The sequence below is a fragment of the Schistocerca piceifrons genome, chromosome 8, assembly GCF_021461385.2.
Source record: "Schistocerca piceifrons isolate TAMUIC-IGC-003096 chromosome 8, iqSchPice1.1, whole genome shotgun sequence".
NCBI lineage: Eukaryota > Metazoa > Arthropoda > Insecta > Orthoptera > Acrididae > Schistocerca > Schistocerca piceifrons.
Window position 1 is genome coordinate 336,082,239 of NC_060145.1, and position 19,206 is coordinate 336,101,444.

General features: G+C 39.0%; 1 protein-coding gene across 7 annotated transcripts in view; it reads right to left on the reverse strand.

Moving 5' to 3' along the window:
• Positions 1–19,206, reverse strand: part of LOC124711372 (inhibitor of nuclear factor kappa-B kinase subunit alpha) — a 183,897-nt gene that overhangs the window by 85,613 nt on the left and 79,078 nt on the right. For all 7 annotated transcript variants that reach the window (XR_007005466.1, XM_047241418.1, XM_047241420.1 and 4 more), the window contains 2 exons: positions 17,215–17,341; positions 7,647–7,847 (listed from right to left, as the gene is read on the reverse strand). Coding sequence is in view for 6 of the 7 variants with exons in the window: in XM_047241418.1 (XP_047097374.1) it covers positions 7,647–7,847; positions 17,215–17,341 (328 nt within the window). In the remaining variant the exon portion in view is untranslated. The remainder of the gene's footprint in view (positions 1–7,646; positions 7,848–17,214; positions 17,342–19,206) is intronic.

The following is a 19,206-nucleotide window of genomic DNA, read 5'->3' on the forward strand; positions in this document are numbered from 1 at the left end:
AAAGTAGTGAAGCAACTTAAACCACTTAATAAAAGCAAGCCTTCTGGCACAGACCGTATACTAATTAGGTTCCTTTCAGAGTATGCTAAAGCAATAGCTCCATACTTAACAATCATATACAACTGTTCTCTCTATGAACGATCCGTACCCAAAGAATGGAAAGTTGCACAGGTCACGCCAATATTCAAGGAAGCTAGTAGGAGTAATCCACTAAATTACAGGCCCATAACATTAACGTTGTTACGCAGCAGGATTTTGTAAAATATATTGTGTTTGAAGATTATGAATTACCTCGAAGAAAACTGTCTACTGACACAGTCAACACAGATTTAAAAGCATCGTTCTTGTGAAACACAACTAGCTCCTTACTTGCATGGAGCGCTGAGAGCTTTTGACAAGGGCTCTCAAATAGATTCCATATTTCTGTAAAGCTTTTGACACTGTGCTGCACAAGCAGCTTGTAGTGAAACTGCATGTTTATGGAATATCATCTCTGTTATGTGACTGGATTCAAGATTTCCTGTAAGAGAGGTCACAGTAGTAACTGACAGAAAGTCACTGAGTAAAACAGAAGTGACTTCTGGCATTTCCAGAGATAGTGTTATAGGCCCTTTGCAGTTCCTTATCAATATAAACAATTTGGGAGACAATCTGAGCAGCAGTCTTAGGTTGTTTGCAGAGGACGCTGTCATTTATTGACTAGTAAAGTAACCAGAAGATCAAAACAAATTGCAAAACGATTCAGAAAAGATATCTGTATGGTGCGAAAATTGGTAATTGACCCTACATAACGAAAAGTGTGAGGTCATCCACATGACTGCTAAAAGGAATCTGTTACACTTTGGTTACATGATAAATCAGTCAAATCTAAAGGCTGTAAATTCAACTAGATACGGCTGCACGGTGTGGGATCCTTACCAGATTGGATTGACAGAGTTCAATGAAGGGCAGCACATTTTGTATTATCGCAAAATAGGGGAGAGAGTGTCACTGAAATGATCCAAGATTTGGAATGGACATCATTCAAACAAAGGCATTTTTCACTGCGGAGCAATCTTCTCATGAAATTCCAATCACAAACTTTCTCATCCGAATGCAAAAATATTTTGTTAACGGCAACCTACATAGGGAGAAATGATCACTATGACAAAATAAGGGCAGAATTTATATGGGAAGATATGGGTGTTCGTTCCTTCCGCATGCTATACGAAATTGGAATAATAGAGAATTGTGGAGGTGGTTTGATGAATCCTCTGCCAGATACTTAAACATGATTTGCAGAGTATCCATGTAGATGTAGATGTACATCTCAGAGCAGCCTGTAAGTGGTTTCAAATCAATAAAATTCATATTAGTCACAAAAAACTGTTCTCTCTTCAGCCATTCTATTAAAGATGATGGAAATGTCACTGTTCAGCTAAACTTCTTGGGATACATCTTGACTCAAAATTAACATGGAAGAGTCTCATGGATTGTATCCATTCTAAGACAGCATTTGTTACATATATTTTAGTTAAACTAAGGTCTTGCATTAGTAATAAGCTATTGGTTAAATGCATACTATGCCTTTTTACACACCCTCTCGCCATCTCCTCTAGCACAAAAGAGTTCTCATTTGGCAAAAGAAGTCGCTCAGATGTATTGTGGAGACATAAGTAATGAGTACTGTAGACAACATTTCAAAAACCTAAAAATACCACAATTATGTCCTCCATTATACCAAACTGTCTAATACATACAAAAGCAAAATAATACAGTCAGAAAATACGACAATCTGTTCATCAACATAACATACATCTACAACAGCAGATCAACCTCATACTTGCTAGATCTTTTAAAATCACTGCACAGAAATGGTTTGCAGAAAAAGCATTTTATACAATAAAAGAGTTCAAAATGTGCACTAAAGTACTAACATAATTTCATTTAGATTAAACATACATGTGAATATGTTGGATATATCTGGTACAGCATGACTGATAATTTTTTATCTTGATAGCCAATAATGATTTGAAAATATCTTTGAGAGCATGTAATTTTAAATGTAAATACGTACGTACACAAACCACATCATCTGCCATATTAATGTTTAAAGATGGATAGTAAATAAATTAGCAGGAGAGGAGGTGGGGTGAGAGGGAGAGGGAGAGGGGGGAGAGAGAGGGGGAGAGGGAGAGAGGGGGGGAGAGGGAGAGAGGGGGGGAGAGGGAGAGAGAGGGGGAGAGGGGGAGAGAGGGGGAGAGGGAGAGAGAGGGGGAGAGGGAGAGAGAGGGGGAGAGGGAGAGAGAGGGGGAGAGGGAGAGGGAGGGGGAGAGGGAGAGAGAGGGGGAGAGGGAGAGAGAGGGGGAGAGGGAGAGAGAGGGGAGAGGGAGCGGGAGAGGGAGAGAGAGAGGGGGAGAGGGAGAGGGAGAGAGAGGGGGAGAGAGGGGGAGAGAGGGGGAGAGGGAGAGAGGGGGGAGAGGGAGAGAGGGGGGAGAGAGGAGTGAGAGGGGGAGAGGGGCGAGAGGGGGGGAGAGAGGGAGGGAGAGGGGGAGGGAGAGGGGGAGGGAGAGGGGGAGGGAGAGGGGGAGGGAGAGGGGGAGGGAGAGGGGGAGGGAGAGGGGGAGGGAGAGGAGGAGGGGGAGGGAGAGGAGGAGGGGGAGGGAGAGGAGGAGGGGGAGGGAGAGGAGGAGGGGGAGGGAGAGGGAGAGGGAGAGGGAGAGGGGGAGGGGGGGGAGGGGGATGGGGAGGGGGATGGGGAGGGGGAGGGGGAGGGAGAGGGGGAGGGAGAGGGGGAGGGGGAGGGAGAGGGGGAGCGGGAGTGAGAGGGAGAGGGGGAGGGGGAGGGGGGAGGGGGAGGGGGGAGGGGGAGGGGGGAGGGGGATGGGGAGGGGGATGGGGAGGGGGATGGGGAGGGGGATGGGGAGGGGGATGGGGAGGGAGAGACAAATTCTAGAGAGAGAAAAAACATAACATGGATCTTCCTCTCTCTAATGGTAGACAGCACGCTAGCAAATCTAGAGGTAGCTCAAAGGATTAAAAACCCACAGCAAGGATGATTATTGAAAACAGTTGCCTGGGCTGATGGAGATGCGGAAGAGCTACGGAAGGTTAATCAAGGCAGTGAGGGGGTAGCGAGATAAGAGTGAATCAGGTCCTTTGATAGATGACTCAGTTGCAACACAACAAGACAAAAGGAGCTCAGGGGGTAGAGCATATAACAGACTAGCAAACCTGGCAATGCTTTGCAATTACTAAATATCCATGGGAAATCCAGATCCCATAATAGCATTCTAATAATAAGACACTGTGCCACAAATAAAACTTTTCTGTTTTCTGTGAAAACAGGCTGCGAGGAAGAAAGCAAAAGAGCACGTTGTTGTGTATACATTTTTCTTTTAAAATATATTCAGTGGGGAAGAATATATATGGGAGAACAAATCTAATGGTTTACATGCCTTGTTATCACAGTTAAAACTGACTGTGAGAAAGAAGACATACCACACATTTTCATAGCAGCGCATAGCACATCATCTTCTCTCTCACAATCAATTTTAACAGAAAGCCTGTACATTGCCAGTTAAAAAAATATACAGCCTATGTCAATCCAAATGTTAAAGTATGGTGTAAAAATGTGAAGTAAACAGTTAAGAACTTTCCAAGATTTCTGGTAATGGCATTTCCCCTTTATATACTACATATATATTTATTTATTAGATATATTACAAAGATGCAGCCAACCATTCATTAGATTAACATGAAAAAATTTATGTTAAGTACTTTTTTCTGATAGGTGATAGCAACATTTAACGACAATCTGTCTTTATACAAAAGCACAGAAGATATAGAGTGAGAAAGGAGGGAAGGGAGGGGAGGGGGAAGAAAGGGGTGGGGGAGGGAGGGGAGGGGGAAGGGAGGGGAGGGTGGGGAGGGGGAAGGGAGGGGAGGGGGATGGAGGGGAGGGGGAGGGGAGGAGGGGGGAGGGAGGGGAGGGGGAAGGGAGGGGAGGGGGAAGGGAGGGGAGGGGAAGGGAGGGGAGGGGAAGGGAGGGGAGGGGAAGGGAGGGGAGGGGAAGGGAGGGGAGGGGAAGGGAGGGGAGAGGGGGAACGGAAATGGAGGGGAGAGGGGGAATGGAAATGGAGGGGAGAAGGGGAATGGAAATGGAGGGGAGAAGGGGAATGGAGGGGGGAAGGGAGGGGAGGGGAAGGGAGGTGAGGGGAAGGGAGGTGAGGGGAAGGGAGGTGAGGGGAAGGGAGGTGAGGGGAAGGAGGGAAGGGAGGTGAGGGGAAGGAGGGAAGGGAGGTGAGGGGAGGAGGGAAGGGAGGTGAGGGGAGGAGGGAAGGGAGGTGAGGGGAGGAGGGAAGGGAGGTGAGGGGAGGAGGGGAGGGAGGTGAGGGGAGGAGGGGAGGGAGGTGAGGGGAGGAAGGGAGGTGAGGGGAGGGGAGGAGGGGAGGAAGGGAGGGAGGGGAGGAAGGGAGGTGAGGGGAGGAAGGGAGGTGAGGGGAGGGGAGGAGGGGAGGAAGGGAGGGAGGGGAGGAAGGGAGGGAGGGGAGGAAGGGAGGGAGGGGAGGAAGGGAGGGAGGGGAGGAAGGGAGGGAGGGGAGGAAGGGAGGGAGGGGAGGAAGGGAGGGAGGGGAGGAAGGGAGGGAGGGGAGGAAGGGAGGGAGGGGAGGAGGGGAGGGAGGTGAGGGCAGGAGGGGAGAAGAGGAGGAGGGAGGGAGGTGAGGAGGGAGGGAGGTGAGGAGGGAAGGGTGGGAAGGAAGGGAAGGGTGGGAAGGAAGGGAAGGGTGGGAAGGAAGGGAAGGGTGGGAAGGAAGGGAAGGGTGGGAAGGAAGGGAAGGGTGGGAAGGAAGGGAAGGGTGGGAAGGAAGGGAAGGGTGGGAAGGAAGGGAAGGGTGGGAAGGAAGGGAAGGGTGGGAAGGAAGGGAGGGAGATGAGGGGTAAGGGAGGGGAGGGAGATGAGGGGGTAAGGGCAGGGAGGAAGATGAGGAGGTAAGGGTGGGGAGGGAGATGAGGGGGTAAGGGAGGGGAGGAAGAGGAGGAGGTAAGGGAGGGGTGGGAGAGGAGGTGGTAAGGGAGGGATGGTAGAGGAGAGGGTAAGCGAGGGATGGTAGAGGAGAGGGTAAGCGAGGGATGGTAGAGGAGAGGGTAAGCGAGGGATGGTAGAGGAGAGGGTAAGTGAGGGGTGGAAGAGGAGAGGGTAAGTGAGGGGTGGAAGAGGAGAGGGTAAGTGAGGGGTGGGAGGGGAGGGGGGAGTGGAAGAAGGGGGGATGTGGGAGAAAAGGAGAGGGAGCTGGGGGTAAAGAATGAGTTTAGCTATTGCTCAACAGAATGTTGGCACACAGATGTCTGTGATAAAAGTTCATCAATATTAAGAAATAGAAAAATTATCTTATTCAGTGGAATAAGAAACACCAATCACTATTAGTCTGGATTTAACTAATGAAAAGGTTCGCTACAGGTAAGTGGGAGAGAGGGGGTCGGAGAAGAGAGGTATCATTGTAGTTTTAACTCTGATGCTCAGAACCATCTTTCAATATGTGTTACATACATCCTTGTGTAATTTCTGTCTTTCATTATCACTGGAGTGTTGCAGCTGAACAACCACAGTTTTGGACATAAAAATCTGATGTAGACTCATACTTATGCATTAATGGTCATGGCTCTGTGCTTAGAATTTTCCTAGTGTTGTCTTCCATCAACTATGAACTCTTTTTCATCTAAATGTACCTCACAGACTCTGTATCGAAGGGTGGGTGGGATTGTATTTCTGGGGTTTTATTTCCATTTTGGAATATTTTTAGTGGCAGAAACATAAAATCATCCTTTATAGGGTTCATACTACACAATTAACACAACATTCCCCATGCCAAGTTGTTACCTGAATGGAAAGAATCCTTTGGAGAGGAAATATTGATATCAAGACATAATAATTCTGAAAAAACTTTGAATTTTATTGTGAAGAAACAATGCTTTTTTTCAACTGCATATGTTACTACCTGAGATTCTTTTGTAATACCTATTACAGACTTTGGCCTGTCATAACACAATATATTGTAAACAGCTTGGTTATCATACTGTGTTATGCAAATAAGTGGCGTTTGCCTTTTTCTTTTGTAGATACAATTACTTAAAAGTGGGAACAAAGGTTTGGCACATATATTTTGTGCAATATTTCTCCTGCATTATGAACAAAGGTTACTGCTTCACATCCAAAATTCCTCCTGTGAATCACATAGTCTCAGGAGAGAAATATAGCAAAATGGTAAAACTATAAGCTTGTGCTGATAATGGCTACCTCTTCCATTGAGTTTATGGATTCTGAATGGTTACAACAAGCAATGGTGACTTTCTTACTGGTGTGTGTAGGTTTCTAATACTGTTATGGTTGATAGTACTGTGGCACAGCATCAACGACTGGCCAAAATTGTGCCAGTCTGTCTACTGTTGTGACTCATTTCAGGTTCAAAAAACCTATTCTGGTGATTAAATGGGGAAGCAGATACAATCAACAGTGCATGATATCATTATATGCTAACTAAGTAACTCAAGCCAGCAAATCATACCAAACACAGCATTTTATTATGGAATAGTGTTGTTGTTTCAATTACATGCCCACAGGCTAACATCAGCTGATGCACTACTGAAAGCACATCTCTGGTGTTTGAGATGTTGGAATACTCTGCCTCTTCTGGCTCTCCAAATCATTCAAATATGCTTTAGAAGGAAGGAAGATTAGAGTTGTATGACCCATCGACGACAACGTCTTTAAAGACTGAGCACAAACTCGGTTTAGAAAAGTATGGGAGAGGAAATTAGCCATGCCTTTTTCAGAGGGACCATCCCAACATTTGCCTTAAATGATTGAGAGAAATCATGGAAAACTTAAATCTCCACGGCGAGATTGGAATTTGAACTGTTGTCCTCCCAAATGTGAGTCCAGTGCACAAACACTGCTCCACCTCACTTGGTAATGTGCTTTAGCAGTCACTTTCTTTCTAGAGGTAATGAAGTATTACAGGAATTGCGTAAGTGGTGGGTAAACATGTCAAAGCCTTCTTTTTGGAAAGAATGCCCAAGTCTCTGAGCTGATCAATTTATGTTGCAAACTGGCATTCTTATTTATTCCAGAAAATGTGTAAATAATTTTTAAATAGTTCATAAAATTTTTACTTATGTCCTTAGGTAAATATATAGTTTTAATGACTCTATGATTCATTCTGGATATTACTAAGAATCCCCATCTCAAAATTAAAGGAAAACTTTTAACCAATCACTACCGTATGAAACAAAATAAAATTTACTGTTTGCAATACCATATAATCTTTGTTTTCATGCTGCTTTAAAAATGTATAGAATGAACTTGTTATTAAAAATCCTCATTACTCATTTGCTTGTACAGAACTCGATTGGCTGATTACTTAGCTCTACAACTATCTTCTGCAGTTTCCTCTGACTCATGTTGCACTTACAGATGAGAAATGACAAAAATCAAGGACTTAATATTACCAGCAGCATTCTATTATATCAAAAGTAACCCCGTGAATGCTGAACATAACTCTAATGAAATCCTAAAATTGTAACACAAAGAGACGTATATGAGTCAGGCCATTCAATAACTGCTAGCAACCAACCAGAAAAGTATACAAAGAGCAAGTGATCAGTACCTCAATACACTTCTGATTCCAGCACTGCATGGCCCCAGCATCTGGCTCAGGTGGTTTGCCTGATGGTAAAAGCAACTCCTGATCATTCACAGCTAACGCAGTATCTCGTTCAAGCCACACTTGTAATGTTGAGAGTGCTGTTGAACTGTCTACCACATAACTGCAGTGCAAATACAATGGCACTACAAACAACTGCACAATCTGTGGACACAATTATGTGGATATTAGGTGTGGTATTTTATATTAAATATAATTTTATATATTTTTGTTGTGAATCACTTGTGTTAGCAACAAATCACAATAATTAAATGTGTTAATAAACAGGTTCCATTAAAGAATTAAACAATACTATGAAAGGGTCATCTTCCTCCAAACTTTGCTAATGCTGAGTCACTTCTGTAGCAATGGACATGAATTAACTGTGAACCACATTTTACTAACACCGTATAATAATACATTGCAAGTGTTATGTGCATGACACAAAATTCATTCCATAAAAAGCTACTGTTTGGCCACGATAAGCTGACCCTTTTTACTAGTGTTGTGAGCAATGGAGAAAATTGTCAATAGCTGGAAGTTATCCATCTGTCTCAAAGCGCTGTCAATGTTCCACGTATGTGAAAACTGCATTCATACAAGCACAAAACATGGGTAATGGTGCCAGCAATGTGGGAAGGTGTCGATGCTGCCTTCCCCTCACTGCTACTCTGCTCACAGCAGTCACAACACGGCAACAAGGCATGCCTCTTGTGCCTCTTGCCACTCTCGACAGTCACTGTGTGCATGGTCAACTTATCATGGCATCAGGGTATATACATGGGGGGGGGAAAAAAAAAAAAAAAAAAAAAAAAAAAAAAAAAAAAAAAAAACTTTCTTTTTCATGTAAAGTACTTTCTTTCCATGTCAAGCACAATAAACTTTTTTTTCACATGAAGTACTTTCTTTCCATGTCAAGTACAATATACTTTCTCTTGGAGTTGTAAAACATATCAGTTCTTTAAATGGTACTGGTTTTACACAGCGGTGTAGGACTTCCCGGCAATCCCAGCAAAAAATAACACATTTTGGAAAGATCTTTAATGTGCAGCAACATGTAAACTGAATGTTTTGGTATTACAAAAGTATAAATACAAATTCACCGAAGACAGCACGTTACAGCATGCTAACAGAGACCGTAGTAGCGCTCCATGTAGCCTGGCAGTGAACTACAAATTTGGGAATAAATGGCGTGAAATATGTATTTTTGCTTCGCGAAATATCGATATTTTTCAATAAGAAAAGCTGATATTTCACATAAAATACAAGTCAAAAAATTTTTTTCTTATTTTTTCCAGTGTGTGGTTAGGCAGGATACTAAGAGCACTGCTTAAATTGCAGCATTTGAATATCTCAGACAAGTATGATTGTAATTTTCACTACTGTGTACAGAACATTTCTTGTGTAACCAGACTGAATACATGCTCTGTCTAGTACTTCAACTTTTCCATAGAAAAGCCAATTACACATGAAATTGCTCAAAGCACTCACCTTCCACTTTTATTTTGGAAGGTTAACTATACTTTTTGCCATCAATATTGCACAGTTTGTAATTTATGAAAGAACTTAAAAAAATATGAAAAACTAGCCTTGAAGCTTGGTCATTTTTAGCGCATATTGCCCTTTAATGTACATCAAATTCGAATGATGGCATAAATGGCTGGTCTTTTAGGCCTGAAATTTTTCTAAGTGTCTGCTCCTTAAAGTGTTAAGTTTTGAAACAGTCAAACACCACACAATTTCTAAAATTCATCACACATTCTCACATACAACATAATATGTCTCACATACAAGGAAAGTAACGCTTCTCAAACAACCATTCACAATATTTTCTTGCGACCCCTTAGAAATATAAACAGAACGCTATTTTGTTGAAAGCCGACATGTTGAGAAACGTGGCTGTTGTACTAAGGTTTATAATTTATAAAAAAAACAGCTACCAGCCACATGTATGGTTTAAAAAGGTTTATTATCTTCAGGCCATGACCGGTTTCGGATTTTTCTTTACAAATCCATCTTCAGATGGCAGTTACAAGCATTCTAAGTTGGACCTAGTTTTGTTTTGTTATTCGTTTGCTGCACTGGGAACGAAAAGAAATATTTATGTTGTCATATTGGTAATGGTATTTTTACAAAAGATTTACTTCTTTTACAAAATCTAATTGCTCATGAGATAGTTTTCTGTTTTAAACTTAGTAAACATGCAGGTTATTGTACTTACGAGCTATGTAGTTCTGCCTGACGAAATATTCGTGCGTTTATGTTGTCGAGCGCGAGCTTAATACACTTTTCAATATGCACTATGTGAGTGCTATTCCAGTCAAAGGACATCACTTTCAGCCTCATCATCTTAATTACACACGCAGTACACACGAATAACTTTTACAAAGCGTAGCCCAGCTTCATATTACAAACGTGAACAATATTTGCAAAGAGCTTACAGTCATAACGATGTTAACTTACAGTTGCTGTATAATCGATATGGGTACAGTAAAATATCTCTTTGCTATTGTATGAGATTAATCTAAAACACAATAAATAAAATTACATACAAATAAGATTACAAACATTATATGTAGTACAGAAATATTGTGTGTTACTAATTAGTTGTTACAGTTTTAGGAGATAAATTCTAATATATGGCATGATAAGCAATGCACATGTTTTCATTGTGCAATGTTTCAATGACATATAATCAGTTTTTGGGGGCCTGTATACTGAATGTTTTTAATGGAATATTAGGCTTAAGTTATTTTAAAAAAGTGAAAGGTTCTTCAAAGTTATTTAGAAAGGGGGTGTTAACTGACTCTGTCTGTTCATTCAGAATGAGATCAGGGAACCTGTTTTTATGTGTATGAATCTCAATCTCCTCTATGAAATTCAATGTGAAACCCTTGTCTTTGAGATGTAATATCTGCAGGTTGTTTTCTATATTCTCAACTGTATGATTGTTTTCTGCAAGATGGGTGGCAAAAGCAGATTTGCTTAGGTTTTTAAGACGTAGGGCATCAAGGTGTTCCTTGAATCTTGTTTCAAAAGCTCTACCTGTCTGGCCAATGTAGAATTTAGGACAGTTGTTACACTTAAATTTATAAATTCCAGATCTTTTATGGGGTACGCTATTGTTTGGAAGTGAGTGTTGGAGTTTGTTATTGGTAGAGAAACTGATTTTGACATTCTTCTTCTTGAATAGGTTGGAAATTTTGTATGAAAGTGGGCCTATATATGGTAGGGCTACATATTTTACAGACTTTTTGTCTTTCATAGTTATTGTTGCTTGTTGCAAAGACTTATTGCTAGCAATTTTTTCTTTTATTTTTTGAGAGAGTGTGTTTATGATTGAAGCATCATAGCCATTATTTTGGGCAATTGATTTGATTATGTTGATTTCTTTGTGCTGTTCAGTGGGGGTGAGGGGGACTTTATGCATACGATGTAGCATTGACCGGAAATTAGCCATCTTATGTTGGTTCGGGTGGCAGGATGTGTTACTGATGGTAACATCTGTGGTGGTTGGTTTTCGTAAGATACCAAAATGGTGTTTGTTATTTATGTTTGATATTTTGAGATCCAGAAAATTGATGCTATTATTTATTTCATGCTTCACTGTGAATTTGATGTTGTTGTGTAATTTGCTCAGATCTTCAGCTAAGGTATCAATTTCGCTGCTGTTACCATCAAAAAGTAATCGAGTGTCATCTACGTATCTCTTGTAGTAAATTATTTTACTGTTCATTTGGTTATTGGATGAGAAGAACTCTTGCTAAGAGGAGATCGAGATTCATACACATAAAAACAGGTTCCCTGATCTCATTCTGAATGAACAGACAGAGTCAGTTAACACCCCCTTCCTAAATAACTTTGAAGAAGCTTTCACTTTTTTAAAATAACTTAAGCCTAATATTCCATTAAAAACATTCAGTATAGAGGCCCCCAAAAACTGATTATATGTCATTGAAACATTGCACAATGAAAACGTGCATTGCTTATCATGCCATATATTGGAATTTATCTCCTAAAACTGTAACAACTAATTAGTATTTCTGTACTACATATAATGTTTGTAATCTTATTTGTATGTAATTTTATTTATTGTGTTTTAGATTAATCTCATACAATAGCAAAGAGATATTTTACTGTACCCATATCGACTATACAGCAACTGTAAGTTAACATCGTTATGACTGCAAGCTCTTTGCAAATATTGTTCTCGTTCGTAATATGAAGCTGGGCCACGTTTTGTAAACGTTATTCGTGTGTGCTGCGTGTGCAATTAAGATGATAAGTGATGTCCATTGACTGGAATAGCACTCACATAGTGCATATTGAAAAGTGTATTAAGCTCGCGCTCGACAACATAAACACACAAATATTTCGTCAGGCAGCACTACATAGCTCGTAAGTACAATAACCTGCATGTTTACTAAGTTTAAAACAGAAAACTATCTCATGAGCAATTAGATTTCGTAAAAGAAGTAAATCTTTTGTAAAAATACCATTACCGATATGACAACATAAATATTTCTTTTCGTTCCCAGTGCAGCAAACGAATAACAAAAACAAAACTAGGTCCAACTTAGAATGCTTGTAACTGCCATCTGAAGATGGATTTGTAAAGAAAAATCTGAAACCCGTCATGGTCTGAAGATAATAAACCTTTTTAAACCATACATGTGGCTGGTAGCTGTTTTTTTTTATAAATTATAAACCTTAGTACAACAGCCACGTTTCTCAACATGTCGACTTTCGACAAAATAGCGTTAAGCTTACCTAGCCAGGTATTGAGAATGTTACATGCGTTCAAAAAATGTAAGATCGATGTAATGAAAACAATTAACAACATATAATTCAACAAAAGATGTCTGTTAGAAAAAGTGACCCCAAATTATGTTATTCTATAACAGAGTGGTAAACACAACAGATATTTCTTTCAATCCCAATGAACTTAACCTCTTAGATAAAGGCTTCAAGCATAATATTGCCCCAAGATTAATTAATAAGAACATAAAAGACCTAATAGAAGTCCAATGAGAAAAATGCGTTGGCATTTAAAGCCAACAAACTCATCACTAAACACATGCTTTCAAAAAATTATGTAATTAATAATGAACAAAAAATTCTTAAAGGTATCAATGATAAACTTACTGCTAACAAAGCTCTCATGGTAAAGGCTGATAAAGGAAATTCAGTTGTTGTTTTGTATGAATCAGAATACATTGAAAAAACTCTAGAATTTTTTCAAGTCTAATAACTTCACAGAACCAGAATCAGACCCCACAGCAAAATTTCAGGCTCAACTTCGTAAATTACTCAACAGTTTTGAATTCCTCTTAAATAAATATGAAATTCGGGACTGCATTACCATGAATCCAACTGCACCGAAACTTCGTTCACAGCCTAAGATCCACAAAGAAAATTCCCCCATACGCCCAGTTGTGAACTCAAGAAACAGCCCAGCATACTACATAAGCAGAAAATTGAAGGATCTCCTTACCACCTACTACATGTTCGAACATAGTTATACAGTTAAAAAACACAGTGGACCTTGTAGAATATATCAAAGACATCCACATACCACCAACAGCTAGATTTGCCTCACTACATATTGTAAACCTATAAACTAACATCCCAGTAGATGAAACAATTAACATAATAAAAAGTAACCTCTTAAAACACAAAAAGATCAATCTACCAGAAATATATGAGTTAATAGAGATCCTCACACTCGTCTTGTCTAATAATTACTTTACCTTCAATAATAAAGTCTATAAACAAAATGATGGCCTTGCAATGGGTAGCAGTCTTGCTGGATTATTAGCTGATATTTACATTAACCATCTTGAGCAAGAGTTCTTCTCATCCAATAACCAAATGAACAGTAAAATAATTTACTACAAGAGATACGTAGATGACACTCGATTACTTTTTGATGGTAACAGCAGCGAAATTGATACCTTAGCTGAAGATCTGAGCAAATTACACAACAACATCAAATTCACAGTGAAGCATGAAATAAATAATAGCATCAATTTTCTGGATCTCAAAATATCAAACATAAATAACAAACACCATTTTGGTATCTTACGAAAACCAACCACCACAGATGTTACCATCAGTAACACATCCTGCCACCCGAACCAACATAAGATGGCTAATTTCCGGTCAATGCTACATCGTATGCATAAAGTCCCCCTCACCCCCACTGAACAGCACAAAGAAATCAACATAATCAAATCAATTGCCCAAAATAATGGCTATGATGCTTCAATCATAAACACACTCTCTCAAAAAATAAAAGAAAAAATTGCTAGCAATAAGTCTTTGCAACAAGCAACAATAACTATGAAAGACAAAAAGTCTGTAAAATATGTAGCCCTACCATATATAGGCCCACTTTCATACAAAATTTCCAACCTATTCAAGAAGAAGAATGTCAAAATCAGTTTCTCTACCAATAACAAACTCCAACACTCACTTCCACACAATAGCGTACCCCATAAAAGATCTGGAATTTATAAACTTAAGTGTAACAACTGTCGTAAATTCTACATTGGCCAAACAGGTAGAGCTTTTGAAACAAGATTCAAGGAACACCTTGATGCCCTACGTCTTAAAAACCTAAGCAAATCTGCTTTTGCCACCCATCTTGCAGAAAACAATCATACAGTTGAGAATATAGAAAACAACCTGCAGATATTACATCTCAAAGACAAGGGTTCCACATTGAATTTCTTAGAGGAGATTGAGATTCATACACATAAAAACAGGTTCCCTGATCTCATTCTGAATGAACAGACAGAGTCAGTTAACACCCCCTTTCTAAATAACTTTGAAGAACCTTTCACTTTTTTAAAATAACTTAAGCCTAATATTCCATTAAAAACATTCAGTATACAGGCCCCCAAAAACTGATTATATGTCATTGAAACATTGCATAATGAAAACATGTGCATTGCTTATCATGTCATATATTAGAATTTATCTCCTAAAATTGTAACAACTAATTAGTAACACACAGTATTTCTGTACTACATATAATGTTTGTAATCTTATTTGTATGTAATTTTATTTATTGTGTTTTAGATTAATCTCATACAATAGCAAAGAGATATTTTACTGTACCCATATCGACTATACAGCAACTGTAAGTTAACATCGTTATGACTGTAAGCTCTTTGCAAATATTGTTCACGTTTGTAATATGAAGCTGGGCCACGCTTTGTAAAAGTTATTCATGTGTGCTGCGTGTGTAATTAAGATGATGAGGTTGAAAGTGATGTCCATTGACTGGAATAGCACTCACATAGTGCATATTGAAAAGTGTATTAAGCTCGCGCTCGAAAACATAAACACACAAATATTTCATCAGGCAGAACCACATAGCTCGTAAGTACAATAACCTGCACGTTTACTAAGTTTAAAACAGAAAACTATCTCATGAGCAATTAGATTTCGTAAAAGAAGTAAATCTTTTGTAAAAATACCATTACCGATATGACAACATAAATATTTCTTTTTGTTCCCAGTGCAGCAAATGAATAACAAAAACAAAACTAGGTCCAACTTAGAATGCTTGTAACTGCCATCTGAAGATGGATTTGTAAAGAAAAATCTGAAACCCGTCATGGTCTGAAGATAATAAACCTTTTTAAACCATACATGTGGCTGGTAGCTGTTTTTTTTATAAATTATAAGTATAAACAGATGTGATGTCACCCTCACCAAAAGTAGTTTGTTGTTCGGAAGTATTGAACTCTTCATCCTAAAGCCTTTGACACATTTTGCTATTGGCAGAGGCTTGTATGTGTGCTGTGTTTTGTTGTTGTAAATAGTACATTTTCTTTGCAACTAAATTTTTATTTTGGTGTTTTTATCTTGTTTATGTTTTACTGATGCAGTTTTATTCTGCAGTAGTAGGCCAAAGTTGAATTCTTTGTTTCTTCTCACCAGTTAAAATCTCAGAATGTTGACAAAAAACTAATATAATGAAAAATTCCCGGTTTTTCCCCCACATTTTCCCCAGGGCGTTTGCACCCTGATAATACTATAAGGTCAATTTTTCAACAGCCCACAGATGGTATGAAAGATGTGAAAACAGATTTGCAGAAAATTACGTATATAACAAGAATGAAGAATAAGAAGTATATAACAAACAATGGAATGCCCAGGTACGAATATCAACAAAGAACACCATTTGAGAACTTTAAGATAGTTTCCAAAAAGTAATAAGAGAACACATTAAGGGAACAATATTATAAGATAGAAAAATCTTAGTTGCCAGACACTGTATCCATAAGAACATTAGCTGTAATACTGTAGTTTCACATGCATGTCTGAAGCTATATAAGAGCAGGAAGATGTCATCAGCAAAGTTTAATATTCAAGAAAACTTTCCTAAACTGAGTTTATTCACATACTGTTCTTTTTCCCCACATCTAGCATCAATAACAATAAGATACAAATAAATGAGATACTTGCTGCACTATTGCAATAATTTTTGTGCTTTTCTCTCGTATATGGCACATATTACGTTGGGTGGCAAATTTATTAAAAGGGCCTCACTTCCATATGATGCTGATAAGATATACTGGTCTGATCACCATTTTGCTTTTGGTGTGATGTGATGGACCTCTCTCTCACCCATAGAAACAAACCTGCATGCAAAATCAGTTGGATTTTAATTTTAAAAGTATCAACACATTGTTGAAAAATTAATTTTTACTTGCCTTCTATTGGCATTCACTGCATGTTTCACCCATATTGCACAAAACTTTCTTATAGTAAATCATGCATAATATACCACATTCATTCTTCTGATACATCTATGGCATCAGCTACTTCATACACAAACTCTTGCTAAGCCCATGACATAACACGCATTTTCTAAATGTTTTCATTTGTGATTTAGTTTTGTAACATCCTTGTGTGTATCAGTTTGAATTCAACTGCCCATTTCTTAACTGTCAAAAATGAAGAGGCAGACTTGTTATTAGCTTTTGGCAACTGTGGATATATTTCCAATAAAGAATTTTTACTATAACGGAGTACTCCAGTTGATTTGTTTGAATTAAACACACGCTACATGACTATTTTTAAAAAAACTGTGAACAAAACTATTCTTGTGAAACTTGGGCTATTCATTATTTATCAAACGTATTAACATCTTACTGCAATACAGCCGGGTATCATTTTAAACACCTGCCAATAAACACCTAATCATTTTTAAAGTAAAAATGTAATCATTCAGAGCAATCTCTTGACATACTTGTGCCTTTAAAAAGATAGTGTATTCACCTGCCAAAATATTCAAGATTGTCAAGGACGTTATCCAACTGCATTCTGTGACATCAATGCCATTTCTGTGCTAGGACTAGAAATCTTCTGTTTGTCCTCATATTCTCACCTGATAATCGGTAAATATAACTTCTTGGCTTTCTCCTCCAGGGTAATATTTATTTGTGCCATCATTCATTCATTCACAATCTCCTTCTGTTTATGATACAAGTAGTCACTAAGTAAAGAAGAAACTCACCTTCTTACTGAGAATTTCGTCAAGCATATCAAAGATGATAACTTTATCACCTGGTCCTCGACCACGTTTCTTTGGATCCCATTCCAAAGCAAGTTTTAACCATCGTTCCATATCATGTTTCAGGGCTCTGCAGGAAAGAATGAATATTAGATATCAAACACTCCAGGTTGGAGCCTCAACAATGTAAGAAAAGATAGATTGCTACTTACTGTAAATATGACACATTAAGTTGCAGACAGGCACAATTACAAGATACTTACACATAAGTTTCCAGCCACATCCTTCACCAGAAAAAGAAAGTGAAAAACATGCCATTCATTCACACAAGTAAGGACACCTCATGCACACATGACCGCCAACTCCGACAATGCCAATACATTTTGGTCCTCGCTGCTGGAGCTGCCAGTCATGTGTGTGTGAGATGTGTTTGTGTGTGTGAATGAATATTGTGTGATTCTCTTTCTTTTTCTGGATACTGTGGGTCATATTTATGGTAAGTAGCAATCTATCTTTTCCTACATTGAGAATATCAAATATATTATCTACATGGAATTTTCACACTCTTATAAATATAAGTTATTAAGATTATAACAGTTAATTTACCACAGGTTAAATATGTGTGTTAGTGTTCTTTTCAAGCTTACTGATAAAGATTTCAGTTTTATTTTTCATATTATTCTAAAAAATGTAAAAAGATCATTAAGTCAGGCTTTCATGATATTTTTGTTTACATGTAGGTGCAGTAAACTTAGAGAATCTTGTATAATTCTTCTTTTTTTCTTTGCAGCAATTTAAGCATAGCATATCCCTTCATTATTCACTTCTGAAATGTAGCGAACGTTTTAGGTTGTTTGACAAAAAATGGCCCTGAGCACTATGAGACTTAACATCTGAGGTCATCAGTCCCCTAGAACTTAGAACTACTTAAACCTAACTAAAGTAAGGACATCACACACATCCATGTCCGAGGCAGGATTCGAACCTGCGACCATAGCAGTCGCGCGGTTCTGACCTGAAGCACCCAGAACCACTCGGCCACCGTGGCCGGCTAAGTTGTTTGAATCAGAAACCTTGCAGTAGTATATTGTGTAGATATAACTGCGTAAGGGTCAAGTTTTTGTAAACATGTTTTCTTATTTATCAGTTACTTAATTGACTTATTCTTACCAAAATATTATTTTTACCATGAGTGAAAAGTGCCCGACTTGCCGTAGAATTGTTAGTTCTGGGACTTGGTGTGATGGATATTCTTGTTTTCTTCCATTAGGGTGACAGCATTAGCACAGCAACTGGGGAAGTGAATGAGACTCTTCAGTAGTTTTGTAGGATATGTAGTAAAGGTAGCAAGATAGTGGAACTTGAGGAGAAAATTGCTGCCCTTCATGCTGAATTCAGCAAGATCTGGACAGGTTAAGAAGGGAAAAGGGTAAAAAGAGCTGAGATGTGGCAACAGTAATAGAAGGAACAAGCTTTCATTCAGCTTTGTTGTGAATGTGAAAAATGAGACTGATCTGTTACTTCAGTAGGGGACTTATGAGCTTCAGGTACATGAATGTACAGAAAGGGTACAAAAAAACATTCAGCAGTAAACTGGAAAGTAAGAATACAGGAAGTCACTATAGAGAAATAAGTGTCGCTGATTGGTAGTTCTCATGCTAGAGGTGTAGACCAACTTTTTCAGGTTGAACTAAGATCAGAATACCAAGTCACCAATATTTTTGAAACCTGGTGTTGGTCAGGGAAGTTGAGAGATGTTTAGGATTACTTTGTAATGACTTCACCAAGGAAGATACTGTTGTTATAGCAGGTGGGCGGGTTAACAGTACTGATGCAGATCCTGGGCACAATATAGAATGTGACCTGATAAAGACTGTATCAACATCAAAACGTAGCAATGTTCAGTTTGTGTCCGTTCTGAGACATCACGATAAACCACATTTGAGCTCTACAGTCAGAAGAGTTAATTTGGAGTCGGGACGACTGCTTATGCCA